Source organism: Raphanus sativus, chromosome 8, assembly GCF_000801105.2.
Source record: "Raphanus sativus cultivar WK10039 chromosome 8, ASM80110v3, whole genome shotgun sequence".
NCBI lineage: Eukaryota > Viridiplantae > Streptophyta > Magnoliopsida > Brassicales > Brassicaceae > Raphanus > Raphanus sativus.
In genome coordinates, this window is record NC_079518.1 from 6,007,205 (window position 1) to 6,026,442 (window position 19,238).

Below are 19,238 nucleotides of genomic sequence, written 5' to 3' on the forward strand. Positions count from 1 at the left end.
CTAATTGAGGTAAGATACTGTATTTGGAAGAAAACTCTCACGGTCACGGTTACGGTCATACACGTTCATTGATCGTAAGTTTGATTGGAATAGAGAGTAGATATATATTTGTGATCGAAATTAATGTTTGAATTGTCCAAATGACTTGACCAAAAAATAATAGAAAAAAGAATGCTTGATGTTCATGTCCCTTTCTCGGATAAGACTTGCGTATATATGCAGGCCCGACGAACTATTGTCTGCATTTAACTGTTTTTAATGCATGACTGCATGAGCAGCCTATGAACGCAGTTATAAGGCTTACGTATAACAATTCCACTTTTTTTCCTTTTTTGGTCATATCTTACTTCCATCGTTTGAAGTACAAAAATGAAAAAAAAAACATTATAGGCCGCACCATGACTGACTGTTTTTATAGTAATAGTAGTCAATAAATATACAACGAATGATACAAAGCGTTAAAAAAAAAATATACAACGAATGAACTAAAGCTTTTAGCTTATAATCATCGCACTTAAATTCGGCAATGTTCTTTTTTTCTAACGACTTTTTTTGTTTCTTTTAAACAACAATTCGGCAATGTTCTTAGAACATCTCCAAAAGGACTCTATATTTTAGAGTTTTCAAAACTCTAAATTTGAAGTTTCAAAGTGTTTTTCTCCAAAAGCAAAACTTCAAATCTAACTTTAAAATTATTTAAATTTTACACTATGATCCCTATATTTGTTATAATTAATATAAATTCACAAAATTTATAAATAACTAGCAAATATATAATAATATCACATTGATATTAATTAATAAAATCTTATAGTAAAATAAATTATAAATATATATATATATATATAACTAATATAAACTACAAGAAAAAGACTCTCTATTTTGAAACTTGCAAAACTTCATATTGAAGTTTAAAGATGTTTTAAATTTCATATTTGAAGTCTAAAGATACTTTTTAAACTTTAAAACTTTTTATTTTAAGTTTTTTATTTAGCTTTGTGTAAAATTAAATTTATGAAAACAAACATAAAATATTACGAGATATGATTTTTCTTAAGATTAAAATGATAAACATCAAAATATATAAAAATCATAAAATGCAAATAAAAAGTGAAACTTTAAATTTGAAAGTTTGAGTAGTGACACTCTATATTGAAGTTTCACTATCAAAAACTTCAGATTTGAAGTTTTGAAGTTTTGAAGTTTCCTTTATGAGAACAAAAAACTTCAAATATGAAGTTATATACTCCCTCCGTCAATTATTTGTCGTTCTAAGTCTTTGCACACAGATTAAAAAAATATTTAATTTTACATATTTCCAAAATAAATACTATTACCAATACACATCGACCAATATAAAAAATAGAATAGAGAATATTTTTCAATAAATTTTGCATTGAAAACGAAAACGACACTTATTTGAAACGAAAATTTTGTTCTAGAACGACATATAATTTGAAACAGAGGGAATAGTGTTTTTTTTGGAGATGTTCTTATATGAGTTAGCAGTGTAATAAATGAAGAAAGATGAAGTAAGATAGAAGAGAAAAAGAATGACATCTCTTCTACGAGAGACTTTCAACCAAATGAGAGAAATTAATTCTACATGGGTCATGTATTTAGTGGTGTAATATTTTAAAAAGGTAAAACTTAATTTATTTTGCTAAAATATTATAATATAATAAAGCAAGAGATGATGGTTGAGAAGCTTCTCCAATGCTGATGCTCTAACTAATAATAAAAGGAAAGTTAAAGAGGGGTAGCCTTAAGTTACAAAAAAAAAGTTAACGAGGGGTGAACAAAAAAGAAGAAAAAGAAATAGCCAACGAGGAATACAAACAGCGACGAGTCAAATAGTTAAAGTAAATAAATAAACACAATTTATGTGACTGTGTTCTTATATGAACCACTAATTTCACACTTATGAAAGCATTAAGTGCAAAGGGCGAAAGGCACTGGCTATTTTCCTCGTTTTATTAACGCAAAGACTTCCGGGTTCAATGCAAACGCAAAGACTTCAGGTTTCTACGTAAACCCAGGACAATAAAGGCCGAAGAAACACATGTTAGAGAACTTCTAGAACTTTTCTTTTACTTTTCAAAAAAAATGAAATGGTGTGAAATGCGACCCTTTCACACTAGTGCAGAGAGAGTTAAATCTGAGGGGTTTAAGCTACCGTCGAGTAAAAGCTTTCGATATTACAGTGATGAGGAATGATACTCTACTGTGGAGTTTAGTGTAATGGACTCAGGGTATAACGGATAGAGATCACAACCAGAAACAGAGGATTTCGTTGTCGTTCTTGTTTGATCGGTCACACCAGACGTGCTCGAGCTTCCATGTGTATCAACATCTCTCATCTTTAACAAGTTCCAGTCGTCTCCGTATAAACCAGGATCTGACATAACCTGTGTTAATTCAGTCACTCCCTCCAGCATTTTCAATGCCTCTGACATTGTTGGTCTCAACGCAGGAGATGAGTTTGTGCAAACAAGAGCAACATTGATCATCCTCACCGCTTCTTTTCTATCGAAATGACCTTCGAGAATTGGATCTACAAACCTCCAGTATGTCCCCTTTCTGATGCAGTGACAGCGCCTGATTTTTCATTATAAAAAAAAAAATACAAGTTTCACTAAAGAGAAACTTGTAGACATCAAATGGACAAAAGAGAAAGGAAAGCTCCATGGTTACCCAATCAAGAAGTGAGATGTGGTCAGCAGTTCCCTTTTGTTTAGTATTACTCTTGCCACTAACAATTTCCATTGCCACAACTCCGAAGCTATACACGTCTGCTTTCTCTGTTAGTTGACCCATAGTACATATTCAGGAGCCATATATCCCCTGCATTACAAAAAAAAGAAACCAAGAATGAGATAAGTTTTTGTGATGTTTGTTTTATGTTCTGTACTAACATGGTTCCTGCAACTTTGGTGCTAATGTGAGTGTGTTCTTCTTCATGGAGTCTAGCCAATCCGAAGTCAGATATCTTTGCATTTAAGTCAGCATCTAGAAGTACATTAGGAGTTTTGATGTCACGGTGAACCATTCTGATCATCAATCCTTCATGGAGGAACTCAAGCCCTCTTGCGATTCCAACACAAATTTTCTGTCTTGCTTTCCAGTTGAGTTTCATGGAGCTCTTTCCTGGCAAACCAAAGAGAAATGATGTCACTTAATATGTGATGACATGTAAAAACCATTTTTAAAAAAAAAGCTGAACGACTTTGATTACCAGAAAGCACAAGAGCAAGGGAGTTGTTTTCCATGTACTCATACACAAGCATCAATTGATTCTTCTCTACACAGCATCCATAAAGCTTGACAAGGTTTGGATGATTCAGACCAGAGATCATGCCTATCTCATTCACAAACTCACGGTTTCCTTGGCATGACTTGGAAGATAGCTGCTTCACTGCTATGATAGTTCCATCTGACAGCTCTCCCTGCATTAATGTTTCAGCCATATAAAAAGACCAAAAACAGCCTTATTTAAGAAGAACTTGGCATGTCTTTTAGTATACTTTGAATACGGATCCGAAACCTCCTTCTCCAAGTTTGTTGGCTTCATCAAAATTGTTTGTTGCAGCTTGCAGTTGCCTCCATGTAAAGCAAACAGTTTGCAAACCCTGTGCTCTCAGATCTATTGTGATCATATATGTCCAGTAGAAAATCATTAGTAATTCTAACAACTAAACATAAATAGATTTATACTCTGGTACCTCGTTTTCTTGTGTTACTGTCTTTTAGGCATCTTCTCCGAGCATATATTCCCACAGCTGAGAGAGTTATTGTTACTAATACACCTGCTGCCCCCGAAACTAGGGGATAACTAATGTGATGTTTTATTTTCTCCGCTGCAAATGAGACACTAGAAAGTGTAAATTAATATACACATACATATATATATATATATTATATATATATATATATATATATATAAACCAATCTACAGAAAGAAATTTTCTCTGTGTAAAAACCTCCACATCGTGGCTCCAGACCTGACATTTCAAGAGATGAATATTGTCAGTAGGAGGTGTGGATCAGTGTAAAGAAGTTGAAGAAGATAATTTGAAGTTGTGGACACTTCAGAGTGAAGAAAACTGAATGTAAAGGAGTGAAGTTGCTGCAGCAGAGAATAAGGGTACTTACTGTGACACAAGGAGATAGCAGAGATAAGAGGACCATAGTTTCCTCTGTTGGGAATGAGGGCTGTCCCTTTCCCTGCCCAATAAAACCGAATCTCTAACATATGATTGGTCACATTAACAGCTTTCAGTTCTTTCACTACAGGCTTTAAAGTCCCATTAGCTTCTTCTTTGATGTTAAAATCCTTCAAAAACAATTTTCCCTAACATGGGACAGAAATAACAAGAGGAAATGGACTTCAATCTTCCAAGCTTGGTTAAAGAAGTTATGTAATCAAATATAGTGACACTTTACCTGAACATAAACGTCAAATATGCGTCTGCCTATACGGCTGTATACTTCTTGGTCTGAAAACTGGATCTCCATAAAATGGAGTTTCACATTGTAGGCTCCATTTTCCAAGCAAAATGCATAGTAAACCAGAGAGAGAGCAGATCGGCGCGCGGTCTTATAGAAATGGGGAGAATCTTTTGGTAGTCTTAAACTAGTTGAAATGATGAACGTGTCATCAGTATATCGATCATCAGTGAAGTCACCTGTGTTGCTGATTCCCCAGTTTTCCAGGTGCTGATTTGTTGCGGCCGTGGTTTTATGGCTATCAGCTTGATATGTGATTTTACCAAAGGAGTTTTTAATCTTTATATCTTCTCCACCACAGTTTATATGTATTGATCGCTGGTCTACAATCAACAATGAGTAGAAAGAGTGGGATTTAACAAAAAACATTATGTAGAAAATACTGAATGCATGTACTTACAGGTCTTGCAGTTGACTGGAGCAGCGCAAGGAAGAAGGCCAGTTCTGTATGTACAAACGATAAAAACATTTAGGTATCTCATATAGCAACAAACATTCAAACCATTCAATAATATTATCCATTCATGTTCTTACAAATTATTCTTCAAAATTGAGCTCCGGTATGTGTTAATGTTACTGATTCAACAGAGACTTCAACATTATCAGGTTATATAAAATATAAGATTTAAAGATGTTCCATTTCACGTTCATACCTCTTTTCTTGACAACTATATGACCAAGAGAAATTGTTATAAGAGAGATCTCTGTAGAGAACCGCGAAGAATATTAGTTGGCATGATGGCAACTTTTTTCAAGCCATACAAGCAGGTGAAACGTACATATTAGGGTTGTTTTTGATTAAAAAAGCAGACTCAACGTTTCCGGAAAGCATGTTGCCAGTTAGATAGCTGAAAGAAAACCAATGATTCTCAATCTTGGAATAACATACTCAAATCTTGGATTGTAACAACTTACGTATACTGAAGTTTTGGTGCTTTTTGTATGTCCTGAACTTCACCAGTCAACTTGTTAAACGATAAATCTCTGCGTTAAACTTGTAAATCAATATTCTTTGGTATATAGTTAAATATACGTTTTAGCTGTGACATACTTGTTAATAAACAAATTGTATATTCAAGGCATTTTAAACGCAGGAATGACAAAGAACTTACAGTCTAGTTAGGTTTAGCAAATTCCAGATGTAAGAAGGAATTGGACCAGACAAACCCACATTCCTCAAAATCCTGGAACACAGAACAGAGACACCATTAGTTTGAAAATTTCTGATAAACAATGAAGATAGAAGAAACCATAAGTTTCAGTGGAAAAATAAATTACAAGGTTTCAAAGACTTTGCTGGATAGAATTGGAAATGAGTTTATCCCAGTGGTATCACTTATTCTCCTGCGCATATGAATATATATATAATCCTTAAAACATGAGTTCAGTTGTCCTTTTGCTAATCTATGAAAGATAAATCAGTTACAGATCAATGAGATTTTCTAGGCAGGCCACTGGATCAGGAAAAGGTCCCTTCAGTCCACTGGCATGTAGAAATCTGCTGACCATTATTGATACATGTTAGACCGCGCATAAGCATAAACACAAGTAGAAATTAAAAATTAGCAATGAAAGGACAAAGCTTACGTACAGCTTTCTAAGCCGAGACCACTTGCCAATATATGCTGGGATGGTTCCACTAAACTTGTTGTCACTTATCCAACTGCAAAAATAAAAAACAAACAACTTTTTTGTAGCATAGAAAAAAGTTGTAAGAACTGAAAATGATATGTAGTATATGTAGTTTGGTTTGCACAAACAACCTTTTAGTTGTTTGTGGTTTTTTTTTCTATATATACTACCTGTTTCCGTTCTTACACAAACCTACAACCAAACTACATATACTACGAAGTATATATAATAAGTGTTCTGCAACAAAGCTTTAAATTATGTTTCAGTTCAATCTAGGTGCTCATAAAACAATTTCAAAAATAGGCAAAAATGGTTTGGAAGTTTTCATTTCAAAGGAAGACAACAACTTACAGTTGTTCAAGGTTTACTAGTCGAGCGAGAGTGATAGGCAAGCTTCCTGTAAATTGATTAGATGCAAGATCCCTGCAAAACCAAGTTTCAGATAAGATCTTCCACTGTACATTTTTGGCATTAAACCAAAAATTTAAATGCAAATATATATATCAAAACTGATTTGAATATCTGCAAAGCCAAAGACTGTCTTACAATTTTACAAGTTTGGTCAGGTTACCAAGCTCATCAGGAATTGTACCAAAGAACTGGTTGCCTTCAACCCCTCTGAAAATTTCATCACCACATATCAGACTTATCAGTTGAATCAATGTTAAATTTCATGGCTTCCAACTTAAACCAACTGACAATAATTAAATGGAATGGTCCAAACTCTTTATATAGTATTTATATCTCACTAAAACTTTCGATATAGGATCTTATATTCACACTCTTTAGACACTAGAACTTATGGTCCTTTAATTAATCTCTATATAATTCAAATACTCTCTCGAGATAACAGCCCTTCAGGCCATTAATCTCGCAGACCAACATTATTGAGTCCGAGAGCAAAAGCCACTTTTTGGACTGAATTACAAGAGTGTGTTTATCGAGTCTAAAGTTTTTTAATAGTTAGGTTCAGTGGTTTTGATACCATGTTAAATTAGAGTAAATCCGAGTAAAACTGAGTTTAACATGGTATCAGAATCACCCGATATTGAACCACACCGTGGATGTTTTTCAGATAATTGTCCACGCTTGAGCATGAAGAGACGGTTAATGAATGAAGTTCTTTTTTTTTTTTTGAAAACACAAACTTTCATTTCCTTAAAGAGAGTTAGAGGTCAAACGAGCCTCGTTTACAAACAGAACATGTTTTGCTAAAGTATCAGCTTCTCTGTTTCTTTCTCTTGGAATCCATTCAAACGATATGGAGTCAATGAATGAAGTTCTGAATTGGTAATTAATGGAGAAATAATTTAATGATATAAAAAGTTATAATCGATCTATTTATCACCAATTGGTTTTAATATGGAAAACATAAACTTGAAATTAATAATCAAAATCCACAGAAGTGGGAAACATTCAGAGACGTACAAGAATTTCAGATTCTTGAAGTTTTGCAACCAAGTTGGTAAATTCCCAGACAAACGATTCCCGCAGAGCCAGCTGCAGAATATTCAAAGTTATTCGTAAATCATAAAGATGAAGCATCAGAGTGAGAGAAAGAGAGGGAGCTAACATGAAAGTGAGATATGGCATTGAAACCCACTCGTGTGGAATCGTGCCAGTAAGGTAGTTGGCGGATAAGTCGCTACAAGTAAGAGAAAAAAACTCGTAAGGAACTTTTGTTATGTTTCTCTTTGTAGATACTCTGGCTAGTGGCTACAGTTTTGTTGATCAATCAAGTTTTAAACTTTACTTTAAAGACTACCCCGCAAATCCTTTTTTTCTTTCTTTATTGTCTTGGTTTTATCTTTTTTTTCTTTGAAACACAACTTTCGTTAAACATAACTTCATGAACTACAAAGTCAAGAGGGAATTAAGCATCTTCTTGAAGACAAATCATAAACTACAAGGCGAAATGAAGTCAAACAAGATAAATCTTCATATAAAAATGACAGCGGATTCAAGACATGGTTCGAATGCGTCCGGAGAGCCTTCACGACAAAGTCGGACAGCTAAGAAATAGTCACAAGTGACGTTGAGGGATAACCCTCATCAGTGAGAAAAACCGAAGTAATCTCGATTGCACCTTCTGGCCCCGTGCAGACCGCTATACAAGATGACAAACCGGTGAGAAAGTTAAAACAAAAGCTCGGGATAGGACCCAACAAGACATCTCCGTTCATTGAAGGAAGGTATGGAGGTGAAATACTCTCCTCAGTAGAGGAGGATGGTGACAAATTCTTCCTAAAGAAGTGATATTGCAATGATCTCAGATTATAAACACCCATGAATCCATGGGAAATCTTCAAATTATCCAAAGAATTCAGACCCGCATCTACATATCTCACGTCTTGAACTGATAGTATGGGCTTTAGAATTTTGATAACTGGGTTATAAGCTTCAGCAGAAGAATTGGGCCAGGCCCACATAAGAATATATCTCAGATCAGAAGCAGAGGCATACACCGGGAAATTACGAGACGTCATCGATCTAGGTTGAAGGTTAGAGGTGGTGCGGATGACGTTGATTGAGAGATATATGGCACTCGCCGGCGGAGAGACAGGTTCACTGGAGTAAGCTAGGCTACCATCGAAGCCGTTGAGAAGAAGACACACAGGAGAAGATGACGACACACTTAAAGGCAAGGAAAGTGGAGAGCTTTTAACTAGATCTGGATATAGGCTTGATTTGTCGCGGAATCTGGTGTCACATAAGTGTGGAGGAGCAACACATTGATATCTTGTCTCACTTCCCGGAGGCGGAAAGCGAGAGTTTGTACGTTGAGATCTGAACTCCGTGAGCAGTTGAAGAGCACAGACAAAGTCAACGGTGCAGCTTGACCGTCGACAGCCAGAAGGAGCCGGGAAACGTTCCCGTGAACCAGAGTACAACGGTGGCGAGAGAACCCTCTCGACTCATCGTTGGAGAGGAGACCCACCAAAGAGGACGTGCTGTCAGGAGAACTGCGGTGAAAACGACGAACCCAAGTTCTTGTCTCCATCGAAGGCTCCGTCGGGGACCCCTTTCTCCTGTTAACAGAACGCTACGACTCCGCAGCATACGAGAATTGAAATGAGAAACGACCAGATAGATGAAGACAGAGGACGATATTGTCGGGAGTAGCCAGCGCCGGCAAGAAAATGCGTCGCCGGCGCCGGAGAGCATTGAATCACAGAGTACCTCGAGCCCCGTGCCTGGGAGCGTTAGGGTTTTGAAATATATTGGTTTTAATGGCTACTGCTTGTCTTGGTTTTATCAGTAGTGAGTTCTTGTAGTAAAAATAGAAATATATCTAGCAAAATCCATAGGAACTAGTGGGACTTAGATTTTGATAGATTTAGGTTGACTTTGAGAGATTATGTTAAATTTGCATAGAGAAGTTTTAAATAGAATTTTGTTAAATTTGTAGTATATTTACAAGATGCATCATAACAAGTTTTATAATCCAATGGATATGAATAGTATTCTAACAATGCTGAATATAAACATAACTATAAAATCAATAAAAACAACATTTTTGAATAACAATATCATCAAACCAACGATACTATATTTTAGTAGAATGTAAAATCTATAAAATAACAGGACTTGACTTTTAAAACTTGTTAGATTCTACAAACGGAAGAACTACATGGTGGACTTGATTTACCAAAAACGATGGATGAATATGTAAAATCCCAACAATATATGTGCCAAAGCTTAATAGAATTTAAGAATTCTAACAATCAACAAAAATCTAACTCCCACTAGACCCCTAAGTCTGACACATGAACATACTTTCTCTTTAACCTATCGCACATAAGATCTTTTTCACCCTCTACTTCCACTTGTAACGTAAAAAGGTTTGATAAATTTATCAAACCTTTGGACTTACATTGACCGGAGATGTCGAAGCTTGGCTAACTCAGGTGGAACTTTCCCCATAAGAGTTAAATTCACGAGACTTCTGCATTTGATTAAAGCAAACTAAAGAAGTAAATAAGAGAGTGAAAAAAAAAAGAAAAAGAAATTAACACTCACAATTCTGTAATATGACATGTCATGTTGTTGTTGAAGCTACAATCACAAGCAATGGTGTTGTTCACCTCCATATTCCAATCATCTTGTTTTATGATCATTAGACTTTGTGAAGAGCATGGGTCTTTGTAACTTAGGTTCACTCTCTTTATACCAAGTGTGGTAGCTATCTCCTCAAGCGCATGCACTGCACAAGTTATCAAGTTCATATAAGAAAAAAATATTTACAAGAATCAAAATTTTGATTTAATACATTCATCTGGATGGAGAGCTGGTGAAGTGGATGTTGTTAGAGTCGCAAAGAAGCTTGTAATGATGATGAAGAAAAAGACGATCCACATCATCGATATAGATTATGTGGACTTGGTTGGTTAGTCACAATCTTTAGCAACAAGAAGAAGAGATAAAATAATAATTGTGAAATGAAAGTTTTTTTTAATTGAATTTTGTAAATATGAAAATATTTCGTATTATTTACGTTTATGGTCTTGGTCGTCCCCTAGTCTGCTAGTACAGAGCAGCGTTACAGTTGTAGCCAAAGATAATAATGGAGTATTGTACGAGATGCATTTATTGAGAAAGCCACAATTATTGTTCAATCTGCAATAGTGAACAGTTACAGCCTACAGCTTCATGCATGTTTCATTATCAACTTTGGAAAATAGATTTCAGCAGCTTTTATACGCAGGGAGATATCGAGAATTGATATGAACTGACCAGGATTAAACACTAGGAACTTTCATGGAAACATACATAGATTATAAAATATCCAACGTAAGGTTTCAGACAACTTCTAATGATATGGAGTTTGAAGTTAATTTTAGTAGATAGTCCTCGCAACTAAACCTTACATATTACAATGACTAGGAAGAAAACTCTGCTGTGGAGTTTGAGGTGGCTGATCCTTGATTAAATGGGGACAGTCCATAACCAGACATCGAGGTTGACTCTTGCATCTCCATCAGCTTTGAAAAGTTCAAATCATGTCCATACACGGCAGGACCTGACAGAATCTGTGGTATTTCCATCTCTCCCTCCAGCATTTTCACTGCCTCTGACATCAGTGGACGTGAAGAGGGATTTGCATTTGTGCAAACAAGAGCAACTCTGATCATCCTCTCTGCTTCTAGGCTGTTGAACTCACCTTCGAGCTTCGGATCTACTATCTCCATTATGTCCCCTTTTTGTTGCAGTGTCATGGCCTGAGATGGATATAAACTTAATTGTCAAAAGAGTCATAGGTTAAACTATAGAACTGAGGACAATAGAAATGCAAAAGAGAGAGCAGAAAGCTCCACATTACCCATTTAATAAGTGGGGCGTTGTCATCGCTTCCCTTTTGTGTTGTATTACTTTTCCCACTAACAATCTCCATTGCCACAACCCCAAAGCTGTACACATCTGCTTTCTCGGTCAAATGACCCATTAAAGCATATTCTGGAGCCATATATCCGCTACACCATAAGAGAAATGAAGTCATCCTCAGACCTTGCTACAACATCCGTTTCATAAAGATGAATTTTCATGTTTTCAGACATACAGTATTAAGAAAACTACATAATTTTTTTTTGCCATGGTGTGTTTATACAATACTACTTACATGGTTCCTGCGACTTTGGTGCTAATGTGTGTGTGTTCTTCTTCGTGAAGCCTAGCCAAACCAAAGTCAGATATCTTTGCATTAAGGTCGGCGCCTAGAAGCACATTGGGAGTCTTTATGTCACGGTGAATCATTCTGATCGCAGCTCCTTCATGGAGAAAATCAAGCCCTCTTGCGGTTCCCATACAGATTTTCTTTCTTGCAGCCCAGTCCAGTTTCAAGGAGCTCTTTCCTGGAAATGGAAGAGACAGGATGTTTCTTCACATGACATGTCCACTTGGAATAGACTCAAAACGTAAAGAAAAGTTGAATGACTTCGATTAATTTACCAGACAAAGCAAGAGCAAGGGAGTTGTTTTCCATGTACTCATACACGAGCAGCAGTTGATCCTTTTGGACACAGCATCCGTAAAGCTTGACAAGGTTTGGATGATTCAGACCAGAGATCATGCCAATCTCATTCACAAATTCTCGGTTTCCTTGGCATGACTTGGAAGAGAGCTGCTTCACTGCAATGATAGTTCCATCTGACAGCTCTCCCTGCATTAAAGTTTCAGCCATATAAGAAAACCAAAAACAGCCTTATTTAAGAAGAACTTGGCAGCTGTGTTTTAGTATACTTTGAATACGGATCCGAAACCTCCTTCTCCAAGTTTGTTGGCTACATCAAAATTGTTTGTTGCAGCTTGCAGTTGCCTCCATGTAAAGCAAACAGTTTGCAAACCCTCGGCTCTCAGGTCTATATAATGAGAAAATCATAATTAACACTATGAGAAAATATGTGTAATGGATTCATAAACTCTGTGAGCTTTGATACCTCTTTCTCTCTTTTTCTTGTCCCGTCTGCATTTTCTCTGAGCATAGAATCCCAAAGCCAAGAAAATAATTGCTACCAAGGGACCCGTTACTCCAAAGATTAGTGGATAATTGATGTGATTTTTGGTTTTCTCCACTGCAAATGAGACCCTAAAACTGTTAATTTATACACCAATCTAGAGAATTTTTTTTGTAACAGAGTATTTATTTATCTTTTGAGACCTCCACAATGTTGCTCCATGCCTGAAATTTTTAAACATGAATATTTATTTATAGGTAACAAGGAGTAACAAGAATAGTCTTAAGTTTAACAAGCAGAGGAGAAGTGTTACTTACTGTGACACAAGGAGATAGCAGAGATAATAGGACCATAGTTTCCTCTTCTGGGCATGAGTGTTGTCCCTTTACCCGCCCAATACAACCAAATCTCTAACTTATGATCGGTCACATTAACAGCTTTCAGTTCTTTCACAATAGACTTCAGAGTCCCATTAGCCTCCTTTCTGATGTTAAAATCCCTCAAGAACAATTTTCCCTATAAGAAAAGAAAAATGACAAAAGAAAATGAACTTCAATCTTCTAAGCAACTCTTCAGCAAACAATAACGCTATACCTGAACATAGACATCAAATATGCGTCCAGCTAGACGACTATATAGTTCTTGATCTGAAAACTGAATCTCCATAAAATGGAGTTTCAGATCATATTCTCCATTTTCCAAGCAAAACGCATAATAAACAAGAGAGAGAGCAGATCGACGTGCAGTCTTATAAAGATCAGGAGAATCTCCAGGTAGTGTTTTATTAGTTGACATGATGTATTTGTCATTTTCCTCTCCATCATCCATAAAATCACCAGTATTACTAATTCCCCAGTTCTTGAAGTGCATATTTGTAGCAGCTTTGACCTCACTGTTATCGGCTTGATAAGTGATTTTACCCAAAGAGTTTGTGACAGTTACAGTTTCCCCACCACAATTTATATGTAGTGATCTCCGATCTACACCATCAATAGGAAAAGGGAATTAACAAAAGTGAATGCATCAAATTCTCTAAAGCATGTTAGAGACAAGTTAGAACGGCTCAATATGTGTTTACATTTCTTGCAGGTGACTGGACCAGCGCATGGAAGAATCCCGGTTCTGTATGACAAAACGATCATAGTATTTAGGAATCTAATCAGCAGAAATTTTTTACTAAGGTTTTTTCATTGCAGAAGAGTGAACTTACAAAGTGTTCTTTAAATATGAGCTCCGGTATGTATTAATGTTACTGATTCAATACAAAGTGAGAGCATAAACTTCAATATGAGCATTTCATTAACAAATAGGTACACATATTTATGTATGTACCTCCTTTCTTGGCAGCTAGACGGCCATGAGAAATTGTTATAAGAAAGGTCACTGTATAAAACCAACTAGAAGATTAGTTTACTTGAAGAAAGATTTCTCAAGCCATATAGATTAAACAAGCGAAAGGCTGAAACGTACATATTTGATTTGCTGTTGAGGTAAACACCAAATTTAATTTCCCCGGAAAGCATATTGCTAGTCAAGTAGCTGTAAGAACACATCAAAACTATAAATCGTCCGTGTGTGATTCTTTGTTATAATAATATCTGTGTCTTACGTAAATTTTGGTACTAAGTTTATGCCAAGAACTTCACCGCTCAACTTGTTAAACGATAAATCACTGCAGCAAACAACATAAGGTACGCAAATCTTTGAGTAAATTCTGCATGTCTTTTTTCAGATTTCACCATAACAAACTTACAGAGATCTCAAGACCGGTTTACTCCAGATGTAAGTAGGAATTTGACCAGACATACTCACATTCCTCAACATCCTGAAACAGGGACGAAGACTAGCTTTAGTTTCATATCCTCAAATAAAATCAAGCTTCATTGGAAAAAACACATACAAGTTTTCGATGACTTGGCTAGATATATTAGGAAAGAAGTTTATCCCGGTCATATCACTAATAATCCTGAAAATGAATATTAGAGGTCAGTATATTCATTTCAATGGTCCCTTGGCTGATCAATTAGTTTGAAGTAGTTTATTACAGGTCGGTAATATTTTCTAGGCGGGCTACTGCGTCAGGAATAGGTCCTTTCAGTCCACTTGCTTGAAGATCTCTGTTGAACACATTCGACACAACTTATATTGAAACACAAACAGTAAAAGAAATTACAGTTCTTAATGAGGAAAAAGCTTACAGCCTTCGAAGCCTAGACCATTTGCCAATATATTCTGGGATGACGCCACTGAAGTTATTGTCACTTATCCTACTGCATAGTGTAAACAAACAGCTTATTCACTTCCATGCGGGTCACAGAATTTTTTTTTTCAAAGTTTCAAATCAAATACATTCACTGAGGAGCTTCACATATTTACTCACATCCAAGCATAATTAAAGAAGAGCATTTCCAGCTAAAAAGGCAGAAAGGCTTTTTGAAAACTCTAGTTGCTAAGTTGAGAAATAACTTACAATTGCTCAAGGTTTACCAATCTAGCCAGAGAGCTAGGAAGGCTTCCTGTAAATTGATTGGACGCAAGTTCCCTGCAAACCTCAGTTTTCACAAGAGATTATAGTTAAATACTTAACTATTTCAATAAAACCAAAGATTCTTGTGGTTTTGGACAATGGTTAAGTGCCAAAGAGAATCTTACAATCCTGTTAGGGATGTCAAGTTACCAAACTCATCAGGAATGTGACCAGAGAACTGGTTGGCTTCGACCCCTCTGAAAAGTTCATCACATTAATGTAACATAGACTAATGATTATAAGTCACACTCCTAGAGGCTACATGTATGAGACTTACAGAAATGTCAGGTTCTTGAAGTATTGTAAACCAGGTGGTAAAGGGCCAGACAAGTTATTTGCGCAGAGGGAGCTGTGTGGAAAGTCAAAGTTAACTTGCTGATCATGAAGAGGAAATTTTCAGAGCTCGAAAAGAAACAAAGTGAGAGAGAGAGCGAGAGAGCTGACATGAAAGTGAGGTGTGGCATTGAAGCCCACTCCATGGGGATTGAGCCCGAAAGGTAGTTTCGGCACAAGTCTCTGCAAAGAAGAGCAAAAAGTCACTATAAGATGTTCATGTTCGCATGGGAGACTCGCTCTCATGAGGTTTCTTAAAAAGACTAATTTAACACATGAGTCTTCAGTGTCCAACTTAAGGAGATTCTGGGACTGAAGAAGTTAGTGTTAATTTTGGAGGTGTCTTAGATCCATGTACACCAATAAGATGCCAATATTCATTTGGCCTAACGTTTTTGATGAAATAAAAACTTATCTTATCTATTAAAATAGAAGTCATAACTTCTTTCAAATGTGATTTTTTAATTTGAATAATAGAAATCATAACTTCTTTCGAGTGTGATTTTTTATTTTGAATTATTTTTTTAATTTTTTATTAAATATATTTATTAAAACTAATAATATATAGAATCTTTGAACTATTTTAATCATAACTAGATCTCGACCCGTGCGACCGCACGGATATTAATTTCAATTTTAGTTTTTATTTATTTATACTAAATGATATATTTGTAATACTTGATCATTTTACATTGACTACGTTAGGAATCTGTATTTGGATACTCAATGTTCGGTTAAAATCTATTGGGTTTGAGATTCTCGAGTTTAAGGATTTCAGCAACATTCAAATATTTATAAATTTTGGTTTCAGTTTGATTCGAGTATTTACGGGTTCGGTTCGGATACAGATAACCCGTTTGAATTATTTTAAAATTTTCAAAATTTATATATACTTTAAATTTCTCAAAACATATAAATTTGAGTAATGTAAGCCAAAATATCTAAATTAAAAATTAAAAAACAGGTTGAACTTCAATATTTGGATGGAGAATAAATATATATTTTAAATATTTTTGGTGTTTGATTATTGTTTATCTACTTTATATGTTTACTTTTGACTATTTTTTATTTTTTTAAATAGTTTAGACAACTTTAAATTGACAAAAAGACAACATTAAAATATCATTAATTGTTGAAAAATAAAATAAATACTTTAATCTAACTAAAAAGACAAACATTAAAATATGAAAGAAAAAAAAAACACATTAATTTAACTGAAAAAGACAATCATTAAAATAGGAAAGAGAAAAGAAACACATTAATCTAACTGAAAAAGACAAATATTTAAATAGGAAACTCAATTTAATTATCAGTGGCATGAAAGTATAATTAAATTTGAAAATTAAAGGTATTTCTATATGTGTACTTCTGTTTAATAAGATAGATATCTTTTGATATCTTTTATTATATATATATAATCTAACAAATATGTTTAAAATATTTAAAATCATAATTAGTTTTAAAATATTATTAGACATTAATTTATTGTATAAAATGACAAAAAAAAAATTATATACTATTTTTATCAATTATATAATCATAATCAGCCATATTAAGAGAAATTATTACATTGAGCTAATATGTTGGTAACATGGATTAACATTAGCAAACTCTACAATACTTGTATTAAAAATAACATGTATTTCATTAAAACGAATAATATAAAATATTTACAACTACTTTAGTCATGATATATATATATATTAAAAATTCTAAGAAATCTATTGAGAAATATTTTAACAATTTTTTAATTTTCAAAAAGTTTTTGTAAATATTTAAACTAATTTTGTAATTAGCAATGAACTATTATTATGCATTAATATGTATTAAGTTATCCTTTATAAATGAAAATAAAAATCTATCTTATTTTTATCTATTTTATAATAATAATAATTCATGTTAAAATTATTATATTGAACTAAATATGATAAAATTGTATTAAATTGATAAATTTATAAATTTCATTTCATAAATATAAAGTATTTATGCTAAAAAAATAATATGATGACATACTGACTTAACATTCACAAACTATATAATACGTATATAAAATTGAAATATCTTGTACTTTTGTATATATAATAATATATTATCTAAAATGAGCAAATGTAGAAAATATTTTTTTTTTTTAAATTCAGCTTTGAAGGTCAGCGGCTCAGAATTAAGCATATATTTAGTACAAAATAAATTTTAAATGTTATTTCATGCAATATTAATTTTTTCAATAAGTAAGTGCAAATATAATATGAGAGTTTACCAATTGATTAATTACAACATATAAACTATAAAATTATTGTATTTGAAATAGTTACATAAACATTTAAATATATTATTAACATTAAAAATGTATACTACTAATGATCTAAAATAAATAAACATATGTACATAAAATTGACCGCAAAGATCAAGATCTAGTATTCTATTAAAAGAGGAACATGACCTATCGATAAATGTTATGTTTAATTATGTATTTTATTTATTAAAAAAATATTTTATCAAATTAAATTAATATTAAACATAAATATGATTACAAACAAGGATTTAGGGTATTCTAATATATTTAATTAATTTTCTTATGAATCTCCAATTTATGTCCGTGGAAACTTTAGAAAAAAACAATTTAAAAAATAATGCTAATATATTTTTTTTTCTACATATATGATATCACAGAAAATATGTTATAAATATTCAATGCTAATATAATTTTTTGTCTACATATATAATATCACAGAAAATATGTTATAAATATTCTAAATGTAACTTAGGTATGCATCTCAACATGTTTGAAAACTCAGTAATAAAATATAGAATTTAATAAATTAAAAAAATTCAAATTTTGGGATTTCAAAATCAAGAATATTACGAGCCATGAGTGCAAAACCAACTACTAACGGGCCCCAACTAACGACTAATAATCAACTCTGGAAATAAATTCCGAACTCACATCTTCTGGAGATATCGAAGCTTGGCCAACTGAGGCGGAAGTTTCCCTGGGAGACTTGTGGATTTGAGATATCTGTGATTGCTCACCAAAAAAAAATCATTTGAAAAGAAGGAAAAAAGTTATTTAACATTTAAACCAAAAAGAAAAAAAAAGGAATAAAAATTTGATAAGAGAAGACAAAATATTAACACTCACATTTCTGTAATATGACATGTCATGTTATTATTGAAGCTACAATCACAAACAATGTTGTTGACAGGCGGCATATCGAAAGTCGAAACTACACCAAGGTTTAGAGTTTTTAAAAGGCAAGGATCTCCATCACTTAGGTTCAGTCTCTTGATTCCAAGTGTAGTAGCTATCTCCCCAAGCGCATGCACTGCACAAATTCTCGAGTTTATATATGAAAAAATGATGGATACTGACGTTTGATATTATAAGAATCAAGATTTGGATTTAATACATTCATCTGGATGGAGAGCTGGTGAACCGGATGTTGTTAGGGTCGCAAAGAAGCTTTGGATGATGATGAAGAACATAAGGAAAGCCGAGAAGACGACCCACATTTCGATTCAAAATTCGTGGACTTGTTTAACTAAATAAATGTAACTGTAAAAACTGTTGGATACTATCTACTTACTTATATGGGTCTTCTTGGTCGTCGCTAGTAGAAAGTCGCGATACATATATGCCAAAGCTAATTATTACTGAAGTATTGGACAAGTTTTTCTCTTTAATTATTGTACAAGTTGCAGCGATGAATAGGTTCATGAATGACTCATTTCACTTTTCCTTTGTGTTTATAGTTCCAAAAGTATCATTTAAAAAATATTATGAATGAAAC

General features: G+C 33.9%; 1 protein-coding gene and 1 pseudogene across 1 annotated transcript; both read right to left on the minus strand.

Moving 5' to 3' along the window:
- Window positions 1-2,063: 2,063 nt before the first annotated feature.
- LOC108820905 (probable LRR receptor-like serine/threonine-protein kinase At1g29720) lies at window positions 2,064-10,589 on the minus strand (annotated as a pseudogene).
- A 268-nt stretch (window positions 10,590-10,857) lies between these two features.
- Window positions 10,858-19,018, minus strand: LOC108820902 (probable LRR receptor-like serine/threonine-protein kinase At1g29720). The gene is made up of 25 exons (XM_056991572.1): window positions 18,858-19,018; window positions 18,590-18,773; window positions 18,395-18,466; window positions 15,562-15,633; window positions 15,395-15,466; window positions 15,243-15,314; window positions 15,061-15,132; window positions 14,789-14,860; window positions 14,636-14,707; window positions 14,491-14,556; window positions 14,344-14,415; window positions 14,200-14,262; window positions 14,061-14,129; window positions 13,923-13,973; window positions 13,801-13,842; window positions 13,669-13,712; window positions 13,185-13,570; window positions 12,908-13,106; window positions 12,794-12,814; window positions 12,573-12,707; window positions 12,376-12,494; window positions 12,085-12,295; window positions 11,756-11,987; window positions 11,459-11,609; window positions 10,858-11,357 (listed from the first exon to the last, which is right to left on the minus strand). Exons 1-25 carry the CDS (start codon window positions 18,958-18,960, stop codon window positions 11,019-11,021), a joined length of 2,991 nt encoding a protein of 996 aa, XP_056847552.1. The 5' UTR covers window positions 18,961-19,018; the 3' UTR covers window positions 10,858-11,018.
- Between the last annotated feature and the right edge of the window lie 220 nt (window positions 19,019-19,238).